This window comes from Denticeps clupeoides, chromosome 7 (assembly GCF_900700375.1).
Source record: "Denticeps clupeoides chromosome 7, fDenClu1.1, whole genome shotgun sequence".
NCBI lineage: Eukaryota > Metazoa > Chordata > Actinopteri > Clupeiformes > Denticipitidae > Denticeps > Denticeps clupeoides.
The window spans coordinates 4,813,342-4,827,936 of NC_041713.1; the positions used below are offsets into that span (position 1 = coordinate 4,813,342).

The following is a 14,595-nucleotide window of genomic DNA, read 5'->3' on the forward strand; positions in this document are numbered from 1 at the left end:
CCCACCAATGGAGATTGAATGATGCCATCACTCAGCGTTTTACCGCTTGTTTATGTATGTCTGGAGGCAGTTGAGGCTTGTGTATCAAATAATAAAAGAATATTTTAGTTTTTTTTTTTTTTCATTTTGTTGTTTATTATGGCATCTGAATATTTTGTACTCTGGAGGTAAAAGTTCTAGAAACATATATAAAGGTGTATAAAGAACAAATTAGTGTTTTCAATCTATTTTATTTATTAATCTATTTTTAGCAATAAACAGGAAGTATTATATATATATATATAATTTGTATATAATTTATTAGATCTCTAATAAATATGTGACATACCTTCTACCTCTTGAATAACATAAGTCACTCTTCAGAAATGAATCAAAGGGCCGAGTTTTGACGTCACTGCAGGGGTGTGGCAGGGACTGTGCGGTTCCTTGCAAACTCGCACACATAGAACATGCTGGCCTCGCACAGAACCTGGCTCCACGTGCCGGTGCCACTCATCTCCACACAGCTGCTGTTGGCCGCGCCCCCTCGCGGCTCCCCCTGGGCCCAGGCGCTGTAGTCCTGCACTGGGCTCCGGTCTGCGAACGCGGCCACGCCCACACCCTCCTGCTCCACGGTCTGCAGGCCCACGAAGACGCGGGCGAGGCCCGCCTGGCTGATGTACGCTGCCAGCAGGGAGTTGGTGTCCGGGCTCTTGGGCATGGCCAGCACTCCTCCTCGCTTCCGGCAGTTGACCAGGGCCTGTTGGAAGGTCCGAGGCTCCCGCACCAGCAGGTACAATTTTTCTTCTGTCTCCTTGATGCCTAGAACAACTTCATAGCACATGAAATATTTAAGCAGAACATTTGTGTGTGTGTGTGTGTGTGTGTGTGTGTGTGTGTGTGTATTTACAGTTTAGGCCAAAAGTTTGAACCCACCTTCTCATTTAATGTGTTTTCTTTATTTTCGTGACCATTTACGTTGGTAGATTCTCACTGAAGGCATCAAAACTATGAATGAACACATGTGGAGTTATGTACTTAACAAAAAGTGGAGCCCTGGCCTCCACAGTCACCGGACCTGAACCCAGTCGAGATGGTTTGGGGTGAGCTGGACCGCAGAGTGAAGGCAAAGGGGCCAACAAGTGCTAAACACCTCTGGGAACTCCTTCAAGACTGTTGGAAAAGCATTTCAGGTGACGACCTCTTGAAGCTCATCGAGAGAATGCCAAGAGTGTGCAAAGCAGTAATCAGAGCAAAGAAACTAGAATATAAAACATGTTTTCAGTTATTTCACCTTTTTTTTGTTAAGTACATAACTCCACATGTGTTCATTCATAGTTTTGATGCCTTCAGTGAGAATCTATCAACATAAATAGTCATGATAATAAAAGAAACACATTGAATGAGAAGGTGTGTCCAAACTTTTGGCCTGTTCTGTACATATATACATATATATATATTACATCAGTCATTACTAGGTTTCTAGTATTAAACCCATAGATGTAAGATGCAGATGGGTTGATGTTACCATTTTTTACAAACTTCACTGTGTTCTTCAGCTTGTCCACATTGATCTCCATCTGGCCGACCAGCTTCCTGTATCTCCCGCAGTCGCAGGTGGTGCCTGGCACACAAATGGCTGCCATGTTAACTTCACAGGGTGCCTGTTTTTTACAAACATAGGCCATTGTAAGGGCCGAATGTTGTCTGCTGTGACCTGTTTTTCCTATGAGTCCGGCCGGTCCACGGGCACCAGCGTCTCCTTTGTTCCCTGTGAACGACATTTGCAAGTGTTCTTCTTTGCGTTTCACTTGTCATTCTATGATATAATGTCCAGGAATCCATTTTAACTGATCATTGACTATTAATTCTGTACTCATTAACAAGCCTTATCAGGACTTCCAAGCACTGGGACACATTAAGGGTTCTTAAACAATGTTTCGGCCAGCAAGTGATATATATTTGGGTGATTATAAAAAAAATCTGTTCTATTATTTGCTTGCAAATGGTTATTTAGTTCACCTTTATAGTTAATTAGTTCACCTCTGAAACTTCTCCCTGCATTTCACTTGTCGTGTTGGTTATGGTGTCCTCCCACTAGGTGGCAGTGCTCTACAGCAGAGAGTCACTGTCACCCATTCACAGTGCATCGTGATCACTTGCACTCTATGAAATATGGTGTTGCGTGCATGGCCACCATAAGTGGCAGGAGCGGTGCTGTCAAGTTGTGGTTCTACAGAACATCATTTTTTTTCGGGAGTTCAGTGGAGCACAGGATTTTTGGCCCAGATAGCCAGTGGAGTCTGCCGAGGACACCTGGTTATGGGGCAACTCAGAGTAAACATGTGCAGCCCACCGTCAAGCAGTTCTTCCCCTTCCCAAAAGCGACTCAGCGGCGCATGAAGATAATGATGGGAAATACTCTGTCCGATGCAGGACATGAACTCAGAGAGGCAGAACTTTGCAAACATTGAGGTTGGATGGGCTGGGAGGTGGGAGTTTATCTCAGGTACAGCCGTCTTCATCCCATATCACATATCACAGTCAAAAATGTATACGGTTCGTCAATCGAATAAATGAGGGTCCCAGTCAAAATGCGTTTTTTTTTTTCTGAATTTTTGAAGGTGCTCTTCAATACTTTCCTGTTCATATGCAAGAACAGGGCACAATTGATTATATTGTTTTGTAGTTAAAGAAACTAAATTACACATATATAATTATAACACATATTAATACACAGTATAATGTGTCTTCATAAATGTGCATAATGCATTTTATTTATCATTTATCAGTTGCTCGCTAAATTACATGATAAAAATTCAATCACTTATTCATTATTATATATTATGATATTCACTATATATATGATTAAGTCTTTATGAGAGCAAATCGTTAGTTTTTCGGGCCGAATTGTCCTTTTAAAAGCAGGTACCTCTCTCTCCGGCCGGGCCGGTCTTTCCCATCTGACCTGGGTCTCCTTGGCTTCCCATCTCACCAGCCAGACCTGTGGGCAGAGACCAGAGTGTCACTACAGTCAGGCCGCTACATGGTTAAAATGTCAATAAAGGCCTTTCAAAATACCACAGAAGCCATAGTAAAATAAATGAAGCAATCGCAGTTTTCTTGCAGATGTCTCCGTTTGTTTTATTTGTGACTATGCAGCGCAGGATTATATTTGTGGTGGTAGTTGTAAAGGGTTCAAAATGAGCCTCAAAGTGATTTTAGGGGATTTTAAGGTAAACATCTAGCTGAAAGGGGCTGTAAAATAACGGGGAAACAACTAATCTGGACTTCTCACACAGACAAGAATACGTGCCAGCTATAACTCTCAGATGGGCAAATCATGATCATTTTCATGATGGATTCATGATAGTGCTGTGAAAGGCACTAAACTAATTTGCACAAAACTGTTTCCAACGTGTCTGTAAAAAACAATAGTAAAACGACTGTGTTTCCATTCAGTGATGTCATGCAATCAAAAAGAGGGCTTCCAAGAATCCGAGAATCGTGGTGATGGATGGCCAGAACCCTCTAGAATTTGAAAGGGTTTAAGTCTGTTACGGCAAGTGCATTGACGATCATTATTTATTCTAGACAAAAACACAGGCTTGCTATGAAAAGCCAGATATTATGAAAAGACATGCCCCTTAAATGTGGGACCAGCCACGTATGAGGGACTTCACATAGTAACTGAGGACCTTGTTTTCATTCCTTAGAATATGCCCTTTTTCAAATCACCTCAAATCATGTAAATAATACAATTCTTAGCAATTTTGACACTTGGTATTTTATTTATTCATTGCAATTTTGCTATTAAAAATGGATGCAATCAAGGCCACTGATATTGTAATTTTTTTTTCAGCTCCATTTTTTTTTTGCATGAACTGATGCCCTTTTGTTTATATCCGCAGATTATTTATTTACACCCTTTGTCTTTGCATGTCTTTCGTCTTCATTTCCAGTAATAATGGCACAGCATGCTTTTTTGCTTTGAAAGGGTGTGATGGACACTGTTTCATTGCAGAAACCAATTTCCTCTGCTAATTCGGTGGTGGCCTAGCGGGTAAGGAAGCGGACCCATAATCAGGTTCCCAAACTGCCAAGGTGCCACTGAGGTGCCGCTGAGCAAAAAGGCTGCCCACTGCACACTAAGGGTGATGGTAAGTGGTGGACAAAAATAAATAAAAAGCAGAGGACTTTCGTTGTGCACTGTGTGCTGTGCATCAAATGAACAATCCCTTCACTTTCACTTTTTTTCCCCTTTACTTTACATCCAAAGCGACTTAAAAGAGGAAGACACCAGCAATTCTCATTCGGTTTTTATAGATTTCAAGTTACAAAAAACGAAGAGCCCTGATAAGGCCTAACTTGTCAAGAATATAACATGCTCGGGAATTTTTAAGTCTTAGACGAATATATATATTTTTCACTTTCACTAATTCATGGGAGGCTTATGAAACTTTTTATTGAAGCAGGCTTGGAGTTGCTAGTTCTTATGGTTTGTCAGCTGTTGGGATGTTAAAATGATGAACACTGCATCTTTGTCAAGCTCCACTGACAGTCAAAGAGCTCGGAAAAAAATACAAACAGAACACAGAAACATAAATTGGGATTACAGCGACTTTAATGGCTTATTCATGCATGGGGACGATGGCACCAACAAGTCCCTGCCTAAAAATAAATTCAAGTTCTGCCTCGAAAAAACCGAAGACGCGCACGTAAAAATCATTATTTCACTCAGACAAACAAACAGTGGTGTGTTTGGACAGGACTTCCTGGCAGCACTGCTCGTTCCTCTCAGGCACTTGAACAGAACGTTTACAGAGAAGGGGCATCTTTCGCTTGTTCTTCCGACCTCCTCAAGTTCAGCGTAACGAAATAACAAACAGTTGGGCTGGACTGGTCAAAGCGGGGCGGACACTGCTGCACAAACCACCACTTTTTCCCCTCATCAGGTCAACAGTGCGACCCGTGGCCGCAATTTGCACGTCTGCTTTTCCTCTGACGCGACTTTGCCCAAGGGAAGAAGCGGTCTGGCCCAGGCCGACTGACATTCAGAGCTGTATGCGCCCATTTAGGGCAGGAAAAGGGCACCCCTCTGACTGGCAAGCACAGCCTCTCCAGTGGCCTTTCAGAGCTCAGCGTCTGTAGGCAGCGTGCTGCCCGTAACCCTGCAGCTGTAATCATGGACGCTGAGCTTCCTTCCCAGGTTCAGGCTTTACACAGGTTTATTACAAATATCGAAATATTTCTCTCAAAATAAATCTGGATATTTGCTGTTGTCTTACATTCAAGGTCTAGACAAAACAAGAAAAGGGTCTATGTACAGCATCAAGAAGTGAGAACCAGAGGGGTGAAAGTGATATTTTCTGTGAAACTGCGTTATATCATATTTAAACTACACAAAAACTGGACCTACAGAAATGTTGATGAGATGTCGCTCATGGCCTTCAGGTATTTCAATACGATGGCCTCTTTCTGTGCGAACAGTATTATAATATTTGAAATATAATAATTATTCAATTATTTTCCTCACACTTATTTGAAAATACTCGAAAAGTGCAAATTCATTCTCCCGTGATTCTTTTTCCTTTTTTTGGTGCAAATAATTGAAATGACCAAAGCACATTCCCCCCAGCGTGCAGAAATAGAACAAGTGACAGTAAACGCAAAGTGTGACCAATTTCCTTCAAAAGTAAAAAAAATGGACGTGGGTGGCACATACACCCGTCCGTGAGTGGTCCCACCCATCGGCTGTGTCTACGTCATTTGCAGTAGGTTGCCGTAGGTTGTACCCAGAGCACTGATGTCATGAAAACCACTCTGTATGTTCACGTCTAATTCAAGGTCAGCGCAGCCCACTGCGCTGTTTGCTGGCCTTTGAAATGAAATGATTTGCATGGAGCACGCCTGCTATTTTTGAGGACTTGTAAATACCCTCGGATCGGAATGACTTCCCTTTAATCTCGGTGTTTAACAACAAATCCAAAAATAAGTTTTAAAAAAAAGTTCTCGGGGCGACCTGGTTGTCCGGGAGGGCCAGTCTTCCCCTGTCTGCCCTGGTCACCTTCGTCACCAGCAGCACCGTCATCACCTTTAAAGAGAAGAGAGGATGATGTTGCCAAATCTCGCCCTTTTGCCACCAAATTCTGCTCTTAGTCAGAGTACCGTTATCATTGCCATGTAATAAAAGAATAACTTAAAAGATAACAAAAATAACAGATAATCAGTATATGTGGGTTATGACAGTGTCAGAATTTCACAAGCAAAACAATTTGCGGTGACCTTTGACATTTAAAAAAAGATGGGTGATCCCACAGAGGCATGTTTGGGATGGATCTTATTAAAATAAGCAGGGCCTTGAGTCGGCAGCTGTTTAAATACAGACAGACATTCGACTGGCTGCAAAGCTAAAATTACCGGCACCGGGTTAAGCTTGAGAGGAACATTTCCTCACTCCACCATTTTACACAATTTTTTTTTTTTGATCCCGCAGAAGTTTTGTTTTGCAATTGGCTGAGTCAGGTTTGTCTGACATACCTGTAAAAATATTCACCAATCCACATCCAATGCCGTGTTATATTCAAATGAATATTACCATTGGATTCCATAGTGTTATTGTGTAGGGCTGAATACATATCATTATAGTACACGCCCACTCATCAAATTACATTACATTACACGTCTTGAATAAAAATATTTTACAGCTCAATTATTAGATGTTATTATTTATAACATGTTATTAAGATCTTACAGATAATAGTCTTTTGATCTCATGTAAGTTTTTAATACTTTATAAACTACCATTACTAAATTATATCATCACTATAGAAATCAAATTAAGTAAGTAATAAATAAATGAATAGGTTAAATAAGGTAACTTATTTTATATAAGGTTTTAAATGTTTTTTTTTAAGAGTTTTGCATTACATGTCTTTCAACTTAAAAGCTCAAATAAATTTCAGTGAGTCGAAAATAGATTTCACTGATGACAACGTTACAAACCATAAATCTGCCAGTGGGCCGGCAGCATGAATTATGCCGAGACGTTACCTTTTGATCCAGGCAGAATTGTGTTTGAGCAGACCTCTGTAGCGGCGAGGTCAGAAACGACGCCGGATAAAATAAGAAAGCAGAGGAGCCTTGCGCTGGATGCCTGGGAATCCATGTTCTCAGTTTTGTGAACGGGCCGAGAGCGAACAGAGGATGGCCTGCGTCTGCTCGCCACGGCTTATCAGTCGCCTGTCAAACAACACTGTCCAGATCGCACGCTCCCTTTCCCTCTTCCATCAGACGTTGCTCTCACTGGGATGCCTTTAAACACAATGAAAATGTCTACTGCTTGAGTCCTCTGTTAAATGGAAAGTACTTCTGAGAGTAATATAATACAAATGCACATAAATAGAACAAATACAGTTCGCTGCGGTTTGGCTGGAATTACTGTTTATGTACTCCAAAACTTACAATTTTAAAAATAGGAATAATATGAAACATGAGCTCATGGATTTCCAGTTGTTAATCAGTGTACTGAACAAGGCCACATCACATGGGCCATACACATGGGCTTATTCATTTTTAAGCCTTGATGTATTCTGATGTACAAAATTATGAGGGGGTGATGCTTTTGGGATTTGGAGGGGTCCTGTTGGGAGGTTTACAGGTTGAAGTGCTTTCTTTTGTCTGCAGCCCCGGCCGGTTTACCAGATTTTCACCAGTCCAGTGTGGGTTGAAAGTGCACTGGGACATCTGAAAGCATTTTAATTTCACCTCAGAGCCCACAAAATGCCATGTGCTCCCCCTGCACCTCTCAGAAAGGAATGCAGTCCAATATCATGAAACGACGAGCGGCTCCTGCATGCCTCAGTGTCGAGTATCTGTGCCGTACACAGCACGCCGTGCACAGTGATTGGACTGTAAACAGGGGAGTGGCTCTGAAACCAAAGGCGTCCAACTGCCAGTAGCACCATAAACAAACCAAATAGGCAGGATAATCAGTGTTTGTGTACATTCTTCTAATCCGAATGGACTAAATCTGTAAATGAACAGGGCCACTGAAAAAGCACACAGGCTTCTCAACTGGAAATCGCATTTGACAATCCATAGAGACCGTAGTGATCATCCGCATGACTTTTGAAGTGAGTGCACTGAATGAACTGTCGGAGGAGAAAGTTGAAAGCCACGCCCCATTCCCACAATCAACACCCTCCCCTGCACAGAAAGAATGAGCTACACCTCAACAAACAGCTTGAAGTAGGACTTCATCTTGTTATTTCCACTTTTTTCTATATTTCTATTCTATTGATATAAAGAAAATCAGAAATCTGAAAAGCGGAGTCCTTGGCCTTGGTAAATACGGTGGTAATGGGTGGTAGTAGCGTAGTGGGTAACACACTCGCCTATGAACCAGGAGACCGCGGTTCAAATCCAACTTACTACCATGGTGTCCCTGAGCAAGACACTTAACCCTAAATTGCTCCAGGGGGGGACTGTCCCTGTAACTACTGATTGTAAGTCGCTCTGGATAAGAGCGTCTGGTAAATGCTGTAAATGTAAATACTACGCATAGCTCCAAATGATCTCTATAAGAACAGCTAGATCAGCTATGGGTGGTAGGAGCACACTCTTGCCTATAAACCAGAGGACCACAAACCCATCTTACTACCATTTTGTCTCTGACTGTCCCTTTAATTATTGAATGTAAGTTGCTCTTAATAAGGGTGTCTGCTAAATGACGTAAATGTAAAGGTCAGTCTTAATTGCTGTAAGAGCCAACCATGACTGTTAAAATGTAATCTGGAGTACTCATGACATGGTTACATGTCAGCTACTGGAGCAATAATGTTCTGCACAGGCTCAAATGTATGAGACACAGGAAATATAAAGTTCTTTCTGTCGTTTTTTTTTTATGTCTTGTGGTTCAGACATTGGGCACAGCGCCCAGGTCAAGAACTGATTTCCGTAGCCACATATTTGGCTGCTAAACTTTTACATAAGACCTGATCAGTCCCTATTTAACCTCAAACCCCAGCGAGACCTTGGTGCGCTGCCACCCACCCATGAGCCGTCGGCCTCTGGAGGCTGTTGTCTTGTGTGTAACTGCATGAATTAGAGATGTGCTTCTCAGCCCTAGTTTCCCTGAGAGAGATGCTGCTGGCTGCATGCGAGTTTGGCAAGGTCTGCTTTCTCATAAATCCTGTTTCCTTGCTTTGCGTTTGCTCTTCATCAATGACAGCCTCTTATGAGGGCTGCTCGGCTGATCCAAGCAGGGTGTGTGGCCAGCAGTCGGCCTTCGGTGAATCGGCACGGCAGCACACACTGCGTCTATCAAGATTAGACCGCTACGAAGGTGTATGAGCACCATTAGAGTCATCGCAGCATTACTGAGCAGAAGGCTTCGGTGGGAGGTGTATGTATGGTGTCTGTGCTAGACACCTACGTCTACAGTAAGATTCAAAATGACAAATGCCGTAGGGCAGTGGACGATTCCTATGACTTGTGAAGCCGGGAAAGCCTCTGCGGGAACAAGGAATGCCTGAAACGCTGTGGGACGTTACAGGCAACAGCTAATCATGGTCAACATTCATGATTTCGCTGTCTCTGCAACGTGTCTGTATCGCTGAACTATGCATAGTGCCTGGGAGGGTTGTCACATTTGCATTTTGTTTTGGAGAACACACCAGTTTACGCGGCCCTGCAGCCGACATTATTGATCGTGGCAGCCCTGTATGGGAACTCGGCCTCAAAAAGTCCAGTAAACAAATTTCAAACCATTGATTTGCTTAAGCCAGGATGAGAGGAGAAGCAAAACTGCAACTACCAATGAAATAGAACAAAGCTGATATTCCTTCAAAGGAAGGTTTAATTGAATTGTTGCGTTCATGAAAGAGTAAATCTTCAGCAAACCAGTGTATATATCAGTTGGAAAAAGTGATGGAATTCATGGGAAATGCCCTTGATGTCACTGTGGCTTTCGTCTAATTAGGCTCATATTGCCTTTTAAATTCCACGCTTTCCAGAATTTGTCCCTTGTCACCAGCAAACGTCAATAAATTCTGTGATGTCATATGGTTTTCATGATAATTTTTTTCTCACGTGATGGACAAATGTTTGAAGACAAATCATTCACACAGTCAGTATAAATCTTTTGCAGATTTGTACTTTTTGACTTGCTTTATTTGATTGTATTTCCAATGTGGTTTGCACATAAAACTGAGTTTTGAGTGACAGGTGGAACATAGTTATGGGGTCGTTTGTGTAAAGTTAATCAACCAGCATGTGCTTTCCACGTTTGTTTCTGGCTTCCAATTTAGCCCAAAACTAAAATGTACAATAATAACACCCCACAAGCTATTCCTCTTTAATTCTTACCCTCCATTGCGTCTAAATGCTACAATACGCAGGTCTAGCATTTAGCTTTTCTTAAAATGTACGAACATTTTCCACATGCTTTTCATTTACATTTACAGCATTTGGCAGATGCTCTTATCCTTACATAAGTACTTTAAAGTGCCTATCGGTAAAATCCCTCATTTGGTTCACTAGTTTCACCCGATCTGAAAATACCATTACCTTACTAACTTACTTATTAAATACATGTAAGAACCCTATTTAACCCAAGTATTTCCTAAAAGGATGGTTTTTAGCTCGCCTTTGAAGATCTATAGACTTTCCCTCGCACGAACGTTCCTTTTTAGCCAAGTGCTTCAATAGCACATGCTTCCCTTCTGTTTTAGCTAAATGCTAAAAGGTGCACGTTCTTCTCTTCCATTTTTAACAAGATGGCTACCACACACATACTCTTCCTGCATGGTGCGTCCACTTTGCCCAGAGCCGTACACCACAGGGACTTGCCAGCTACAGATTGAATTTCCGGGCACGTACATGCAGGTGATTCAGGATTTATTCAGCGGCCTTGTCAGACTCAGATTCCCCACCTGGTATATGGACAGGATATCTTCACCTGTGCACAACATGTTTCTTTATGCGCACATTCTGTGCGTTCTCCACGCACGGCTCCATGAACGTCACGGCTCATTTTTTTGCCATGAGACACGTTTCCAGTCGTGGAAAACTAATTCGTGTAAAAGAACACGAATGTGCCTGTGTTGGAATTTTTCATGTATTTTTTCCTCTTCCTCATCATCATCATCATGAGTGTCCGATTTCAAATGGAAAAAAAAACACATCAGCTGTGTTATCGTTGAATGTAGTACAAATCAGTAAAGAGTGGGTGTGTCCTTATGAATTTACATATTCCGGCTAACGAAGGCTTTCTGGATCACAAAGAACACATGGAAATGATGCCGAAAGGCGGAAATCGCAAGGAACTTGGAAAAATTCGCTGATGTGGAGCCGCATTGGGGGGCATTTAGGGGGCAGTGGTGGCCTAGCGGTTAACGAAGCAGCCCCGTAATCAGAAGGTTGCCGGTTCGAATCCCGATCCGTCAAGGTTCCACTGAGGTGCCACTGAGCAAAGCACCGTCCCCACATACTGCTCCCCGGGCGCCTGTCATGGCCGCCCACTGCTCACTCAGGGTGATGGGTTAAATGCAGAGGACAAATTTCACTGTGTGCACCGTGTGCTGTGCTGCTGAGTATCACATGTGACAATCACTTCACTTTATATTATATTATATTATATTGCATTGTTCGCAGTGAGTGAGGAGGGAACGATATGTCAACCGTCACTGCTTCCTGTCCTCCACATCTTCAACAACGGTGTGCTGGAAAAGGATCACGGAGGAGACACCTGCATTGTGGATCCAAGCGGGAGAACAATGGCTTGCTGAGAAACCGAAAACCCTCTCTACCAACAGGCTTAGACTGCACTCATTTGACAAGCAAAGGGCCAATTATAGACATTTTCTTTAAACCCTCTTCAGATTAGGGGGATGTCAGTTCTTGCTGTTCGTAGCCCAAGACAGGAACGTGAAGGCCGTATTTAACCTGGGCTTCCACGGCAGGATTAATCCCTGCCTTAGACAGCGACCAAATTGCTCTTTCCCAATCCGACTGCCGGAGCTGCCGGCTGTGAAGTTATTCGAGATTGAGGCACAGACAGTGGTATCATTAATGAGCAACTTCGCTGGCAGCCTCTGATACAGTATATCGCATATTTGGTACAGTGCTTTTGTGGGCGGGGCCGGTTTAGGGTTTGGGGTTTAGGGTGGACTGTCTTTAAGTGGTCGTCTCGTGTTCCCTTCCATACCACAGCTGAAACGTGGGATTTACAACATGAGTAAGTCAGTGGCAACAGACAACGCAAGTCAGAAGGTTTTCCAAATACTCCAACCTTTGGGAAATGGGTTAGTGTTTTTGTTATTGTTTGATGGAACTCCACCCATTTTCATCGTTTTTTTTTTTTTTTTTTTTGTAGCGTTTCCTTGAGTTACCTGACGTTTTGGTCTTCCTTGCTTAATTTTGCAGAGCAGCTTTTTTTTGTCTGAGACTTTCGAGAAGCAGTTGGTTAAAAGAACGACAGAGGAAATGCTTTGATTGTATTTTCCTCTGAAGATCTGTCATTGTGGCCGAATTAAACTAATTGACGAAAATTCCCCACCTACCGTAAAAGAATTGTGAAACGGCAGTTCCCACTCCCTTCTGTTTTTGGCCGCGCCAAAGTGTTTGTGGCCCGTGCCCATGGGGAGGGACTGCTACAAGTGGCACCCCATCAAACTCGGCCCTGTCAGGTTGGGCCACCGCCGCCGAGCCTGGTCTAAAACGATACGACCACGAAACGGCGTCTGGTGTGTGTCCTGGCTGCCAATGTGTTTCGTTAAACAGTCGACTTGCAAACTGAAGCCTTATTAACTTCGTTGCTTTTTTTTCTTTACTAAGCCTCAGACACATGCGATGTCCCGTGTAGTGTACTTCTACACGTTCGCCGTGCGGCATATATCAGGCAGAAAAGTTCATTTGCGGCATGTGATTTATGGGACAGCTGAAGGAGGTTGGGCCGGTTTAATCGTCGGTGACCGACCTTGGCCTGCCTGGTGTTGTTTTAGGCGGGAGGGCTCTGAATGAGCCGGAGTCAGGAAAGTGCGAAGCCGTACCGCAACGTGCGGTTACAGGGCTTTTATGAAATAAGGATGCAGCCTGAGAGCTGTCATGTCAGCCTTCCATGTAGTCGGCAGCACTATGCATGTCTTTAGATGTTGTGCAACGTCAAGTAATTGCACTCGCTCACTCGCCATGAACGCGGCAGGGGACTTGGGCGGGGCGCAAACACACACCGTTCATTCACACACACGTACGGACGACTTAGGTCCACCAAATCCCCCGGGTGTACGCGCCTACGGGCGGCGGGTGGAAACAGGAGAACGCGGAGGAAATCCGCACCAACAGAAAAGGCTGGAGTCGGAATTTGCATTTACAACCTTGGAGGTGTGAGGCCATGTTGCAAACGATTTTAATTACAGGCTTCGTGCAAGATCCACGTTCTAGGTGTAAGGCGTGCACGAGACTGCTGGCCAGACCTCTTGATTAAAAGCGTGGCAGGCGTTGTGAATTTTGCTGTCATAAGCTGTTACCAAGATATAACTCCTTACAACGCATTATTAATTGTACTGTGTAAGGTGCTGATGATGCTGATACACCTCACCTTTGTTTGTTTAGTTTTTATTTGACACACTCTCTCTCTCACACACACACACAAACGCATGAAAGAGTTGCTGACCATGGGAGGTATACTATTCCCATAACAGGGTGGGGTTAATAATGTCCTCTTTAAAGTTATTATGCAGAGAAATCCAAGCTTTTTTTTTGCTATTCCATAATTTGATAATTGGATATAATTCATATTATGTAAGAATTCTCATCTTTCTGGTAGAATGCATCTCTGAGGGTAAAACTGAAAAGAAGGTCCTAAAAGAAGGAATCCAGGAAAAGGATAGGTTGGGAACTTTCTATCATGCTTGTTAGGGATAGATAGATAGATACTTCATTCAGGCATTTACAATCAGTAGTTACTGGGACAGTCCCCGCTGGGACACTCAGGGTTAAGTGTCTTGCTCAGGGACACAATGGAAGTAAGTGGGGTTTGAACCTGTGACTTTGTGGTCTCCTATTTCATTGGTGTCTTAACCACTAGGCTACTAACACTCTTTACTTCACTGACCTCAATAGAGCATATTTAGACCAGCAAAAACAATGATTGCACACAGGACAGCTGAAAGAACACACAACACAGATTTATGACAGATTGTCATCTCAGGGTATTATAATTTTTACATTAAAGACATCTCCATAGAGCAGATGAGCCCTTGACAACACTGGCCCCGTTTTCACAGTGATGGAGAAATGAGATGCGATTTTTCCAAAGGCCGTAATGTTGTTCGGCAGGGGTCACTCTGCATCCGGAGTTTGGACCGGAGTTTCATGTTAGTCTCGTGTAATGTTCCCTGATCGTGTTCATCTTTATATAATTGTATAAAGCTATCCTGTTCGTGTCTGTTTGGTGATGTTTCCCTTGTCGTCTGCCTTATGTATTAAACCCCTGTCCTGTGACGTTGTGCGTATGCGTCCTCCTTCCTCGCCATGTCCAGCCCAACGTGACAGTTGTACATAATGTGGTACACTCTACAAGCACCGTCCAATGCCACGTCATGTGGAACCATT

The 14,595-nt window shown here is 43.1% G+C and overlaps 1 protein-coding gene across 1 annotated transcript; it reads right to left on the reverse strand.

Annotated features, from left to right (window-relative positions):
- Positions 1 to 391: 391 nt before the first annotated feature.
- colec10 (collectin sub-family member 10 (C-type lectin)) lies at positions 392 to 7,147 on the reverse strand. The gene is made up of 6 exons (XM_028985904.1): positions 7,033 to 7,147; positions 6,002 to 6,073; positions 2,912 to 2,983; positions 1,697 to 1,750; positions 1,508 to 1,603; positions 392 to 810 (listed from the first exon to the last, which is right to left on the reverse strand). Exons 1-6 carry the CDS (start codon positions 7,145 to 7,147, stop codon positions 392 to 394), a joined length of 828 nt encoding a protein of 275 aa, XP_028841737.1.
- Positions 7,148 to 14,595: the final 7,448 nt, after the last annotated feature.